The sequence below is a fragment of the Anser cygnoides genome, chromosome 1 (assembly GCF_040182565.1).
Source record: "Anser cygnoides isolate HZ-2024a breed goose chromosome 1, Taihu_goose_T2T_genome, whole genome shotgun sequence".
Taxonomy (NCBI): Eukaryota; Metazoa; Chordata; class Aves; order Anseriformes; family Anatidae; genus Anser; species Anser cygnoides.
This window is the reverse complement of record NC_089873.1, coordinates 41,488,577-41,500,654: the sequence shown is the minus strand read 5'-3', so window position 1 is coordinate 41,500,654 and position 12,078 is coordinate 41,488,577. Positions and strand designations below refer to the sequence as shown.

The window sequence follows — 12,078 nt, the reverse complement described above, 5'->3', positions numbered from 1 at the left end:
ACCCTTGGGAGAGGAATGCCTTGTTCTTACCTGGTTACTGTAGATGATGTTTAACTTAAGCTAAGTTAAGCTAAGATGTAAATGCAGGTGTATGTTCACAACATCTGAAACAGATGCAAATGTTTTAAAAGGCATACAGGAAGAGATGAAAGGAAATCCGTGTTTAATCTGCAGTTGCTGAAGCTGTGCGTCAGAATTATCTCCATGCAGCTGACTTGCGGTTTCTGTCCTGCAAAGGCCGTGCTCAGTGAGGATGTCTGTCTTTGCCTTTGGCTACTTGTCATTCTCCAACGAGCTCTGTCTTTTGCTTTATTTTTTTTTTTCCATTTTATATCAACCTGCACCTGGAAAAACACTTAAAAATCTGAGCAAGCAAACTGTATGTAGCTCAGTACTGCTTCTTGACCGGTGTTGATTATCATTAGCCACTTTGGAATGAAAGCAGTCTGGGGGGATGACTGAGTCTTAATCTCTTCTTCCTAGGCATACTGGCAAACAGAGATAAAAGTGTTAGAGTTATTATGGCAGTCAATAATATAGAGTATTTAGTGCCTTACCTTGGTCATTTAAAAGGAAGAAAAAAAGGCAAAAAAGCAGCCCAAAGTAATAACAAAAAAATTCCCCTCATTTCCCTGTAGTTCTAGAATAATAACTACGTTATGCAGAAAACCTCTCCATGTTGACAAGTACGTAGCTCTGGCCAGATGCTTTCATAATAATACTGCTGGTTAATATGATGGCTTGTATTCTTACCACTGCCTAGGGAAAAAGATCATTAACCTATACATACTGAATAGTTTCTGAGCAAGAAAATATTTCTCATTTAAATTGCTGTGGTATTAATCATTTGTATTCACTTTGTCTAGTACCAGGCCATGGGATCCTTTGAATGATATGATCCAATTTGAAAAAGATGGCACAATCCAAACAAAAGTTCGACACCGGACACCAATGGTATGTACCAGTTTTGTTATCCTGTGCAGAAAGATTCACACAATATAAACAAGTGCTCGGATATATTGTGTGATGTGTGTGAAGGTCCTCAGAGCATTGGGAGGGTTAGAAAATATTGTTTTTACCATCCAAAAATGTGGGTTACCTGATCCATAGGGTTTCACTTCTGTGATGCGTCCTGACTGGCAGGGATGGCTTAATTGGGTAGGGATATAAAATAACACAAACTTGAACTCGATGGTTTAATATGGCCTTTCTCTTAAATAGAACTTTTGGTTGTGTTTATATCAACAATCTTAGCTTTGACTTCTGTAAGATATTGTGTTTTTAACTATTGCTGTCAGAATGTGCTGCTTTTGCTACAGTTCTGGTTCTCTGGAAATAATTCATAAGCTTAATTGTAGGTTAGTGTTCCAAAAATCAAGCGAAAACCAACCAGCCAGAAAAAAGGGGAGTGTGGTTTCTCATCCCCTGAGCCTGATAACCAGGATTCCTCTGGAAGTGAAGGTAGGAAAAAATACGTTTTTGTACAAACATAACAAATTTATCTGACAGTTAAACAGTGTTCTGTAGTCACACATGCTCTTCTTATTTCAAGATGTTTGTATTACAAAATAATACGTGCTTTAGATAACACTTCAGTACGAAGCACATTCTGGAAAAACAAAAGCAGCAGAATGGCTCATGGTCTTAATTGCCTTTCCTGCCCTCTTAAATATCAATATGTAGGATAAGGTAGGCTTCAGTGCTGCACGTATTTAGTATCTGGTAAACAAATTGTGTTTGTAAGCTCTTTTCTTTCTTAAAACAAAGTGAGTTGTTTTAATTTGTAGATCAGTGTGTTGATAGAGACAGATTTTTGTTGTTGAATTTCTGCAAGCATTCTCAACAATACAGTGAGAGTTGTAAGATAGTTCTAACGCTTAACTTGCTGCCCTGTGCTGTAGGGGACTTTGGAATAAAGCTTTAGTTTTCACTAGAAACTCAATTAGAAAACTTCCTCCTCGTTTTTGCAAATCACTTAGTTTGTCCTTGTTACTTCGTTCAGTTTTGGACTAAGGACTTATTCTGGGAATTAAATCTGTCTTTTGTATTTTTCTAGCACAACTCATGAAGCATAATACAAGAATAAGGAAAAAAGGGGCGGATCTTGGTGAACTGCAGAGTGCCATTGAATCTATAAAGGAAACACAGGAAGACATTAAGAGGTAGTACTGAATAAAATGCTTTAAAATGGTTTAGAGAATACTAATTTTCTAGTTGTTTTTTTTTTTTTTTTGGAGGCTGGTGTGTATCTTTCTGCTTTAGACCCCTGATGTCATTGAAAGAGTAGGAAAAGTAGTTCAACTACCCTTCTTCCCAAGTGTCAGTTACTCATCAATATTTCATGATTTTCCTCAAAATTTGTGTTCTGTAGGGACCCCTAACATACTGGAAATGCGAAAATGTCTAGATAGTAATTTACAGGATATTATTCTGTATCTTGCAGGGACATTATGGCTCTACGAAATCGGGTCACTTCTAATTCACCGACTGTGGACAACCAGTTTTTGCAGCTGAAGCACTATATCTTCATTTTACTCCTGGTTCTGCTACAGCTTATCATTAATTTCTTGTTCAAATAGGAAGTGTGAACAAGGGCCTTTCGGAACTGGAATGATCAGTTACTGGGGACCATATTTAAGCTGGACTTTAAATGATGCAATATTATTTAAAAGAGCCCTGTAGCAACAACTTACAGAACTTTTGCCTCAGAGTCCATGGTTCAGAATCATCCTTCCATCTACCCAGTTGAAGTAAGAATCGTGTAAGTGCCAGTACACTCTTGCTCCTGGTTTGTGCCTCTGTCTCACAGACATACAACATCAGCCTTGTGTTTTATATTACGTCACACGCTGTACTGATGAATCTTCACCACGGAATAGATCAAATTGAAAATTCAGACTTCAGGCACTGTAGATAGGACATGATTCCTGGCGTGGTAGAGTAATAAACAAGCAGACTTTGTTACATTTCAACTTACCATTTCTGTAACAAAGTGACTTTAAAGGTAGCCATGCGTACCAACATTTTTTGTAAATGGTGTTGGGTGTTCAGAAGTAAACTTTTCTTTAAGGTCAAACAAATATGTTATTATACAAAGGTCATGAATGTTAGGAACTGTTGAGTAAACAGCTGAAGTCTCTGGGAATTCTGAAATTTAATGTCCTTAATTTGTTTTGGAGGTATGACGGTTTTTACCCTGAATAACTGTAGTGGCTTATAAACCAGCCGTTTTAATTTCAGAGTTTTAAAACTTCAGACTCTTCATAAATACATTCCTGCATCTCCTGTACAGAGCACATTTTTACTAGCGCAGCACCTGGAAAGGTAGTTGTCCGCTCATATTCATGAATTGCACGTGTTGAGGATTTAGGGTATGTTTTTTAAGCCCTGATAAATGGACAGCTCTGAATTTACATTTGTGTATCGCCATATCATAGTAAGAAGACAGACTGCTGATGCCAGGACTCTCTTATTTTTGAAACAAAATGTGAAGATGCGAAGTTATGCATAGTATGTAGCATGAGCTGAGCTTCCCAAAGGAAAGACTATGCAGAACAGAATTTGGCCACTATCAACAGTTCACTTGCAAATGAGAAGTGTGTGTTTACAAGGGAACCAGCCCCAGGAACTGTGGGACAGCTAACAACGCACACCTCGGAACAAATGCTAGCGAAACACTGCTTGTTAGATTTGTCCTTCGTGCAGTATATGCTCCCTAACTGAACACCCCACCCCGGTGCACCTGTTCATTAAGCTGAGCTGTACAAATTTATGTGAAGCTTAAGTTTCAGTTTAGAACCAGGGTTTGCAACATTTCATCTGAAGAACTATATGCATGTATAGAACTTGTAAAAATTTCATCCAAAACAAATGGGTGCCAGTGTTTATCTGGTGATTTCCTTACACAAGTCACGCCTTTCCGTGTTTGCATCAAGTCAAAAAGGAGCTGTAGTATTGTAAAGGTACTTTCAGCTATCCAGGTGAGACAATGGGAGGCACAACGCAAAGTGTTGTAGCCAAGTTTGTTTTCAAGCCAAGTTTGTTTTCAGTGGATCCTGTCAGAAATCAAATCCATCCCGTGCAGTGGAAAGTTCAGAGGTCATTTTTGGCTTTTTTGCCATGTCCTGTTGATCCCTTTGCCATGGGCAGCCTTACTGGCTCTCCAAGTGATGTCATATTCTGTTCTGCACCAGTCTTGTCCAGTATTTGGTGAAAATACTATTTACTGCTGTTTGTCATTCAAGCTCTTATATTCCTGTGGCTGACATCTTCACAGCACCTCACCTTCTGTTTTACCTTTCCCCTTCTCTGGGCCTCAGTGATGTAAAAGTTCTTTGCTTAAGCAGTCGACTTCAGCTTATTTCTTACAGCTTCATGTTAGTATAGCTACTTCTTAAATCTTTTTCAGGCATGGGGACTCTATTATGTCTACAACTGATGAGACAGAATTTGTGAATGTAGAAAGTCCCTCACTGTTACGTTTTCTGTTTTTTTAAAAAAAGAAACAATCCCTAAGTTAGCTCTCTAACAGAAACTGAAGTTGTTTGCCGTATATAAAATGGCAAACTACTAATATTGTAGTATTATTGTAATCTTCTCAGGTTGAAATTTGACTATTCGTTATAGTGGTCAAATGTCAAAGCTTCACCTGTCTTACAATCCAAGTCAGGTCCCTCTGTACATGGGGCTAATATAAGAGGAAATGAGTGAGGTAAAAAATAAATCAGAATTGGGGCAATAACTTCAATCCGCTAAAATATCTCAGCTAAGTTTGTGGTGCTGAAACTCTTGAATGATAGTTACAAGCTTTTTATCTGCCTTGTAAATAGGAATGTCCTTCTGCCCTTTTTATGTTGATTTTAATCACTTCTATTCAAGATCAGTTATTAACACAGACTCATGTATTTCTACATGGACTGCATGGTAGTAAATGTGGATTTGACCCAGCTAGCTGGCAGGCTGTATGGTGTCAGACAGCATCAGACTAAACAAATGCTCCATATCTGAAATTCATACTCAGCTCAAGACAAGAAAATTTGAACAGAGCGAGACAAAATGCCTATGCTTATTTTCCTTTTCAACTTATTTTTTAGAGGTTACTTCTGTTGTGAAAGTGTTTTTCATCATGGTCCAGGAAGGTAAAGGACATATGATGAAACTTCTTACAATTAAAACTGCAGACTTCTGCTTGATGGTATGATCAGATTCCTTAAATTCTGAAAAGTACATTGAAACCTAGGATTTGGTTGGGTTTTGTATTATGTTTCCTTATGTAAACAGAACAAAGTAATTTCTTGCCTGATTCTTACAGTACAGCTGGTCACAGGCCTGGTGCACGAAGCCTTTTCTCTAGCACCTCACCATCGCTAGAGAATCACCATTTAACCATGACACGTGGCTGATCTTGAATATTATGTACTTAACACTGAGCTCTGCACAGAGTTACTCTGTTGACTGTACAGTTTGCAGATTTTTGAGGGCTGTAGCCTCCTACTGGTTTTTAAAGTTTAAAACAGCACTTGTTTCCACATTTGATTTACAAATGTTGTTTTTTTTTTGTTTCTTCTTGTACAGGAAGTATTTTCAGACTTTGTTGCCATGTGGTTTTGTTGTTCTGTTTTGTTTTCAAATGCACTCTAAGCCTTTAATTTGCCATTTAGGTACAGATTGCCTAGTTAGGTACGGATGACCTGAGGTTAAAAAGAGTATATAAGCCATGTGAACTGTAGCAAGTAGCAGTTTCAGCAGCAGGTGATGTTTCTTGCATTTCACATGTCGATTACTTTGAAGTAGATGACATTACTTACTGAGGGCATAGCCTGGGGTTTTTGCCTCCAGTTTAATCTTGTAAAGAAATTATTTTATAGGTCTACCTTTCAAATGCGATGATGGTGGTTTCTTTTTTTTTTTTTTCTTTGTTGCCCTCCTGTGCCTTTGGGATTTGTTTTATTTGCCGGACTGGTGTTTATGAAACAGACTTTGGATTCGATGTGTAGTATATTTTCTTAAAGGCTGTTATTTCCCCACCGTTTATGTAAGTGACGTACCACAAGGGTTCTGTCCCTCTGTAAATTTTAATCATCCTTTTTGAAGGGTTATCCGGAAACCACTGAAAATTTCGCAGATACTCGAGTATTGTCAATAGTGCCTTCTGATGGGCTTCGCGCTGTTCCGAGACGCGGATGTACGGTTTGTCAAGTTTGTGCCATACCTAACCCCCCCCCCCTTTTGTCAAGGCTTGTGTGTTTGAGAACTAGCTTCCCTCGCGTAGTGAAATAAACACAGAAACTCCTCTCTGCCTCCTCTCTCGCGGCGGGGGGCTCCCGGCCCCCTCAGGAGCGCACCCGTTGCGGGAGGCGGGTCGGTGCCGCCGTGCCGCCTCCCGCGCCTCAGCGCGCCGCGCATGCGCCCCGCGCCCCTCGCGGCCATGGCGGTGCCGGACGCGGGGCGCCTGGCGCGGGAGGCGGCGGCCGTGGCGGGCGCGGTGCGCGGCGCGCTGGGGCCGCGGGGCGGGCGGGCGCTGGTGCTGCGGCCCGACGGGCGGCCGCTGCTCACGAGGGACGGGCGGCGCCTGCTGGAGGCGCTCTGCCTGCAGCCGCCGACGGCCAGGTACCGCGACGGGGAAGGGAGGGAGGGGGACGGGGAAGGGAGGGAGCGGGGGCGGGGAGCGGGCGCTGACCGGCTCTGCGTGCCCGCAGGGTGATGGCGGCCGCCGCCTGCCGCCACCGAGGCGCGACGGGGGACGGCGCCAAGACGTTCGTGCTGCTGCTGGCCGCCGTGCTGCGCGGCCTGCGGGCGGCCGGCGGGGCCGGGCGGGCGCTGCCCGACTTCGAGAGGCGGGTGCTGGAGCCGGCCGCCGCGCTGGGGCTGCGCCGCCACCTCCTGTCCGCCTTCCCCGGGGAGGAGGCGGAGCCGCGGGTAGACCTGGCCGCCCTGGAGGCGCTGCTGGACGCCTACCTGCGCGGCCGGGTCGGGCCGGGCGAGCGGCGGCGCCTCGCCCGCCTGTGCCGCGAGTACCTCGGCCGCTGCGCCGCCCGCCGCCCGCCCGCCCTGCGCCTCCTCGGCCGCCATTTCGAGGCGCTGCACGCCGCCGTGCCCGGCCTGCCCCTCGACGGCTCCGCGGTGCTGCCCGGCGTCGTCCTCCGCAGGGACTTCGCCGCCTACAGCCCCGCCAGCGGGGCCGCGGGGGCCGTGGTGGTCACCGAGCCCCTGCACGCCGGCCCCTGCGCGCCCGGCGTCGAGCTCGTCGTGGGCTCCGAGGGTCAGTATGAGGCCGCCCGGCGCTGGTGCGAGGCCAGGACGGAAGCCGCGGTGAAACGCTTGCGGAGCAGCAACGTTGGGCTGCTGCTGTCGAGCGTGAAGCAGCAGGACGTCGTTATCTACTACGCGAAGCTGTACGGTGTGTCCGTGGTGGAGTGTCTCTCCTCGGAGGAAGTTGCCCTTGTCCGTGAAATCACGGGAGTCTCGCCCTATTCGCCGTTTGGCGATAACGGGTGTAGTGAAATCACAGACACTGCAGCAGTGACGTTTTGTCGGCCCTTGCTGCTGGGCTCCAAGAGATACGCTCACATAGGCTTCGCCAGCAGCGCGTGTGCCTTTCAGCCTCATTGCCTCGTTCTCTGTGGGCCAGTGGATGGTGTTAACGAGCAACATGCTGCTGCCGTACAGGGGGCATTCACGATGCTACAGCAGCTGTTTAAGACAGTTGATGGGAGGGAGGAATGCAGGTCCAAAGGTGAAAGCCAGAGTGATGCCTCAGATGTTTGTAGCAGGCATTCTTCAGCTACTCAGAAGCAACTTACAGTAGAAAATATTTATTGTAACAGTAATCAGGTTTCTGAACATCAACTGAAAACACACAGGGGTGAAACAGACACACAAATTGTAGACTCTGCTCTAAAGGGAAGTGAAAATCCAGCAGGTATACAAACAGCTTCGCAGATACCCTCAAATCCTGCCTCACATAGCGAAGAGTTAAATGTTCCCTGCAGAGGGGCGGGCTCTTCAACAGATGCACAGAAACAGCATGCAAAATGTGAGCATTCAGGTGAAATGCACAAGGGCTACGAAAGTGATTTACCAGTGGACAATCAGAAGAATTACGGTACTGCTGTATTAACAACAGACAACGCTAACACAGTTACCGTGTGTGAACGCCTAGATGTCGGTAAAGATCTAGAGAAAGCTAGCTGTGGTATAATTCCATTCAAACACGAAGAGGGTTGTGTAAGTGTTGCACAGAATTATTCCAGCTCCATCATAGAAGCAGGATCAGTTTTGCCAGTAGGAGGTTACTTTGAAATCTTGTTACATTATTATATTCAGTACTATGCAAAGCAGCTTCAGCAGTCAGCGGTAACTGTCATATCCAGCGTTGTTGCTGATGCTTTGTTAATTATTCCAAAGTCCTTACATGGGACAACAGAAGGGAACAGCTTTGCCAAATTTTATCTCAAAACCACAAATGCACTCAGGAAAAATCAGCCTCTGCCTGTGAATGAGAAAGGCTTGGAGTCAGTGTATTGCAAATACCAGTTAGTAATTTCAGTTCTTCATTGTGTTACAGAGCTTCTCAGTATTGATTTAATAATCGGCGTTAAGCGGCCACTACAAAAAATTGAGGATAATGACTCTGATGATGATCTCTGAAATCATAAATAAAAAATCTTTTTCATGATGCGTTTTCCTGGGTCTTCTTGTCAAGGGGTCGTGTTTCAAAATTCAGTGCTAGAAACTAAAAGATCTCTTTTTAGGTAACAGGGTAAAAAATGATGTGCGGCAGCTGGGAGAGAGGAGTGAGAGAACAGAACCAGCCCTGCAGCCCCCCAGGTCAGTGCAGCAGGAGGGCAGGAGGTGCTCCAGGCAGGCAGCAGCAGTTCCCCCGCAGCCTGTGGAGAGGCCCCTGGTGGAGCAGGCTGTCCCCCTGCAGCCCATGGGTCCCACACGGAGCAGATCTCCACGCTGCAGCCCGTGGAGGAGCCCCCGGTGGAGCAGGTGGATGTGGCCTGGAGGAGGCTGCGGCCCATGGAGAGCCCCCGCAGGAGCAGGCCCCGGGCCGGAGCTGCAGCCCGTGGAGAGGAGCCCACGCAGGAGCAGGGGTCTGGGGGGAGCTGCCGCCCGTGGGGGACCCGTGCTGGAGCAGTTTGCTCCTGGGGGATGGACCCCGTGGTACGGAGCTGTGTGGGAGCAGTTCTTGAAGAGCTGCTGCCTGTGGGCAGCCCCCGCAGGCTCAGTTTGGGCAGGACGGCATCCCGTGGGAGGGACCCCACGGGGAGCAGGGGCAGAGGGTGACCGAGAAGGAGCAGTGGAGACAAAGCGTTAGGGACTGACCGCAGCCCCCATTCCCCTGCACCCTTTGGGGATTGGAGAAGGTAGAAGGATTGGGACTGGAGTTGAGGAAGAAGGGAGGCGGGGGGGAGGTGTCCACTTTCTTTTTTTTTTTTTTTTTTTTTTTTTACTTTTTGTTGTCCTATTCTGTTATTAATAGGCAATAAATTAATCTTCCCCAAGCCAGGTCTGCTTTGCCCATGACAGTAATTGCTGAGTGATCTCTCTATCTCAACTTACAAGGCTTTTTCCATCGTATTTTCTGCCCCATCCTGCTGAGGAGAGGGAGTAAGGTAAGCAGCTGCGTGGGCACCTGGTGACCAGCCAAGGCAGCCCAGCTCATGTGAGATGCAGCATTTTTGTCCTCCATTGGGTTCGCATCAGCCCAACTAGTAGCAGTAAGAAAATCATATTGTGACTGGCCAGCATTTGCTCTGGCAAATTAGGTTACGTGACATTATTTAGTACAAGTATTTGCTCTTCTGGGCTGAATTGTGCTCCTGTGCAAACAGGCTGTGTAATCGTGGGGAATATTTACACAGGTAATAATGCAGTTTTGTGTGAAAAACCTAGGACAGTGTTTCAGTTCCAACTTTAATCACTAGGGGTTTTATTCTGTGTTTTCTGCTTGGTTTTGTTTGTTTGTTTTTCACACAGCATTTTCACCCTGGTAAGATTTGCTCTAAGCTTAGTATCACCAGGGTGTGAATATACCTCCTTTTCTGCTGTGTCTTAACAACTTGTAGTTTGACGGGGGAGGCTTTGTAAATGAATGGCTACAGCTGATGGAGGTATCACACTGGTTCTCCATGCGCCATTGCCAGTGTTGTGTAATACTTAGAATAACGGATTCACTTTTTCAATTTACCATTCAATAAATTGTAGTGAGGATATCTAAAATCACAGGCAAAAACTTCTATCTGCTATACCTGAGATGTTTACAACTACGAATCAGATTTTTTTCCCATTGATTTATGCTGTTGCTTTCCCTTTTTCAGCTTCTTCAGGATATTCTGTCTACCACTGTTGTTTCAGGTGTTTTGGCAGCAATGCTTTTTTTCCCCTCAGCTTACTGCTCAAAGATTACGTGTATTCTTGGTACTATAAAAAAATGTTCTTTTTTTTTTTTCCCCCGACTAATATGCTCTTAGTGGTTTCCATACGCAGATGTCAGTGACGGTCAGTGTTGGCTAAAGAGATTTCTTTCAGGAAGGACTAGGCACAGTCACAGGGGGTCAGGTTCTGTATTCTGACTTCCTAACAAGCTGCTGAAACAGTTCTGCTCTCACACACCTTTCTGCACCCTCTGTGCACGCTGCTGACCAATTTGCTGGCCAAGGAATGAAGATTTGCCTCAAGGTGGTCTTAACAACTGTGGTACGGAGTGCGTGAAGTCTGCAGTGGTGTGGGCCATCTACAGAAGCTTCTTTGGTCTGTGGAGTGGGGTGTTCTCTAATTACAGGCATAAAAAAGGGAATACTGTATCATTTCACCTTATTCTATACCATCAGCACATCTGCAGGCTTTCAAATTTACTGCAACTTTATGGAAAAGAGGTTAAGATAAAAATATTTCAGTATGTGGTTGTTCTTCTGACTGTTTGATTTAAATTGTCATTCTTACATTTGAGAACCAGAAACTTCAAAAATTTGATGACATATGAAACTCTTATTTTTGTACACAAGCGATACAAAGGGGAATTTAAAAGTGAAAATTACATAAAACTATTTTTTTTCACTATTCTTTCATCTGGCACCCGACCTATTTTTTGGTGAAAGCTCTTGAGTCTGAAGGCTACTGAGCTGGGTGCTATTTTTCATTGACTTCCCTGCAGGTTCGTATCTTGTGAATAACCAGTTTTCACTTTTTGAACTATAGATTCCCTGTTTTTTGTAGAGAACTGCAAAGTGGCACTCCTTTTTCGTGGAGAAGAATGTCACCTCTCTCCCCTGGGTTGCTACGTGTTCGGCACATGGCTGCGTGGTTTCTCATCCTGGAGTCTAAGCGCATTACGAGACATGCACAGGTTCAAGGGTTAATAAAATTAAATAAAAGCATTAGCTTAGCCTTCGGTGAGAAGAGCAGATTTCCTTCTGGATTCAGCTCTTTCTTATCTGTCCCACTGTCCAGCCACATGTCCCCTGCTGATGTTCCTGTCCCACTTAGACCAGGCACAGCAGCCGATGTCCCTCGTAAAGGCTCCAGTCACCAAGTCAGCCTGCTCGGCCTGGCACATGTTCTTACTGCTTATTGGTACCTAAGCCTTGGCTGCAATTATTCGTGACATTTTGTACCTTTCCCAGATTTTACAGCTATATATATAAATGTAGTTTGCCCACTAACAGCTGATGAGGAGGTGATTTTAAGAGTGAGTTCTTGACATTGTGGCAGGGACAAATGGCAAGACCTGAGGGTTACCTGGCTTGGGCGCCAGGCCATTCATTGGGATGAATGTTTCCTCAGTCAAAACCACCAGCAGTATGTCTGGGCATGCACTAAGGTTATACAAACCTATGCTGGATTTGTTTTGTTTTGTTTTCCTTTCTTGCAGTGTTTCCCAGAGATTTTTTTGTTTTGTGCTTGAGTATGGATTGATCTCCATACAAAATGAAAGCCAGGCACATGTGAACATGTGTGAACTCAGGTCCATACTTGAAATTCAATGTGGAATACTGGCATACAGATTGTAATAGTCTAAAAAAAATAAAATAAAAGTGGTTTTAGCAAATGTTGATGTTTAACTCTCCTTCC

The 12,078-nt window shown here is 44.9% G+C and overlaps 2 protein-coding genes across 6 annotated transcripts in view; both read left to right on the top strand.

Annotated features, from left to right (window-relative positions):
- OSBPL8 (oxysterol binding protein like 8) overlaps positions 1-6,292 on the top strand; it is a 90,615-nt gene extending 84,323 nt beyond the window's left edge. For all 5 annotated transcript variants that reach the window (XM_048047432.2, XM_066993222.1, XM_066993209.1 and 2 more), the window contains 4 exons: positions 867-954; positions 1,359-1,461; positions 2,057-2,162; positions 2,444-6,292. In XM_048047432.2, the coding sequence (XP_047903389.2) occupies positions 867-954; positions 1,359-1,461; positions 2,057-2,162; positions 2,444-2,579 (433 nt within the window). In that variant the 3' untranslated portion in view covers positions 2,580-6,292. The remainder of the gene's footprint in view (positions 1-866; positions 955-1,358; positions 1,462-2,056; positions 2,163-2,443) is intronic.
- A 120-nt stretch (positions 6,293-6,412) lies between these two features.
- BBS10 (Bardet-Biedl syndrome 10) lies at positions 6,413-8,683 on the top strand. The gene is made up of 2 exons (XM_066993223.1): positions 6,413-6,609; positions 6,699-8,683. Exons 1-2 carry the CDS (start codon positions 6,428-6,430, stop codon positions 8,647-8,649), a joined length of 2,133 nt encoding a protein of 710 aa, XP_066849324.1. The 5' UTR covers positions 6,413-6,427; the 3' UTR covers positions 8,650-8,683.
- The last annotated feature ends 3,395 nt before the right edge of the window (positions 8,684-12,078 follow it).

Coding starts and splice junctions, on each gene's coding strand:
- BBS10 (XM_066993223.1), top strand. CDS start 6,428: ATGGCGGTGCCGGACGCGGGGCGCCTGGCGCGGGAGGCGGCGGCCGTG. Junction 6,610..6,698: donor CTGCAGCCGCCGACGGCCAG/GTACCGCGACGG, acceptor GCGTGCCCGCAG/GGTGATGGCGGCCGCCGCCT.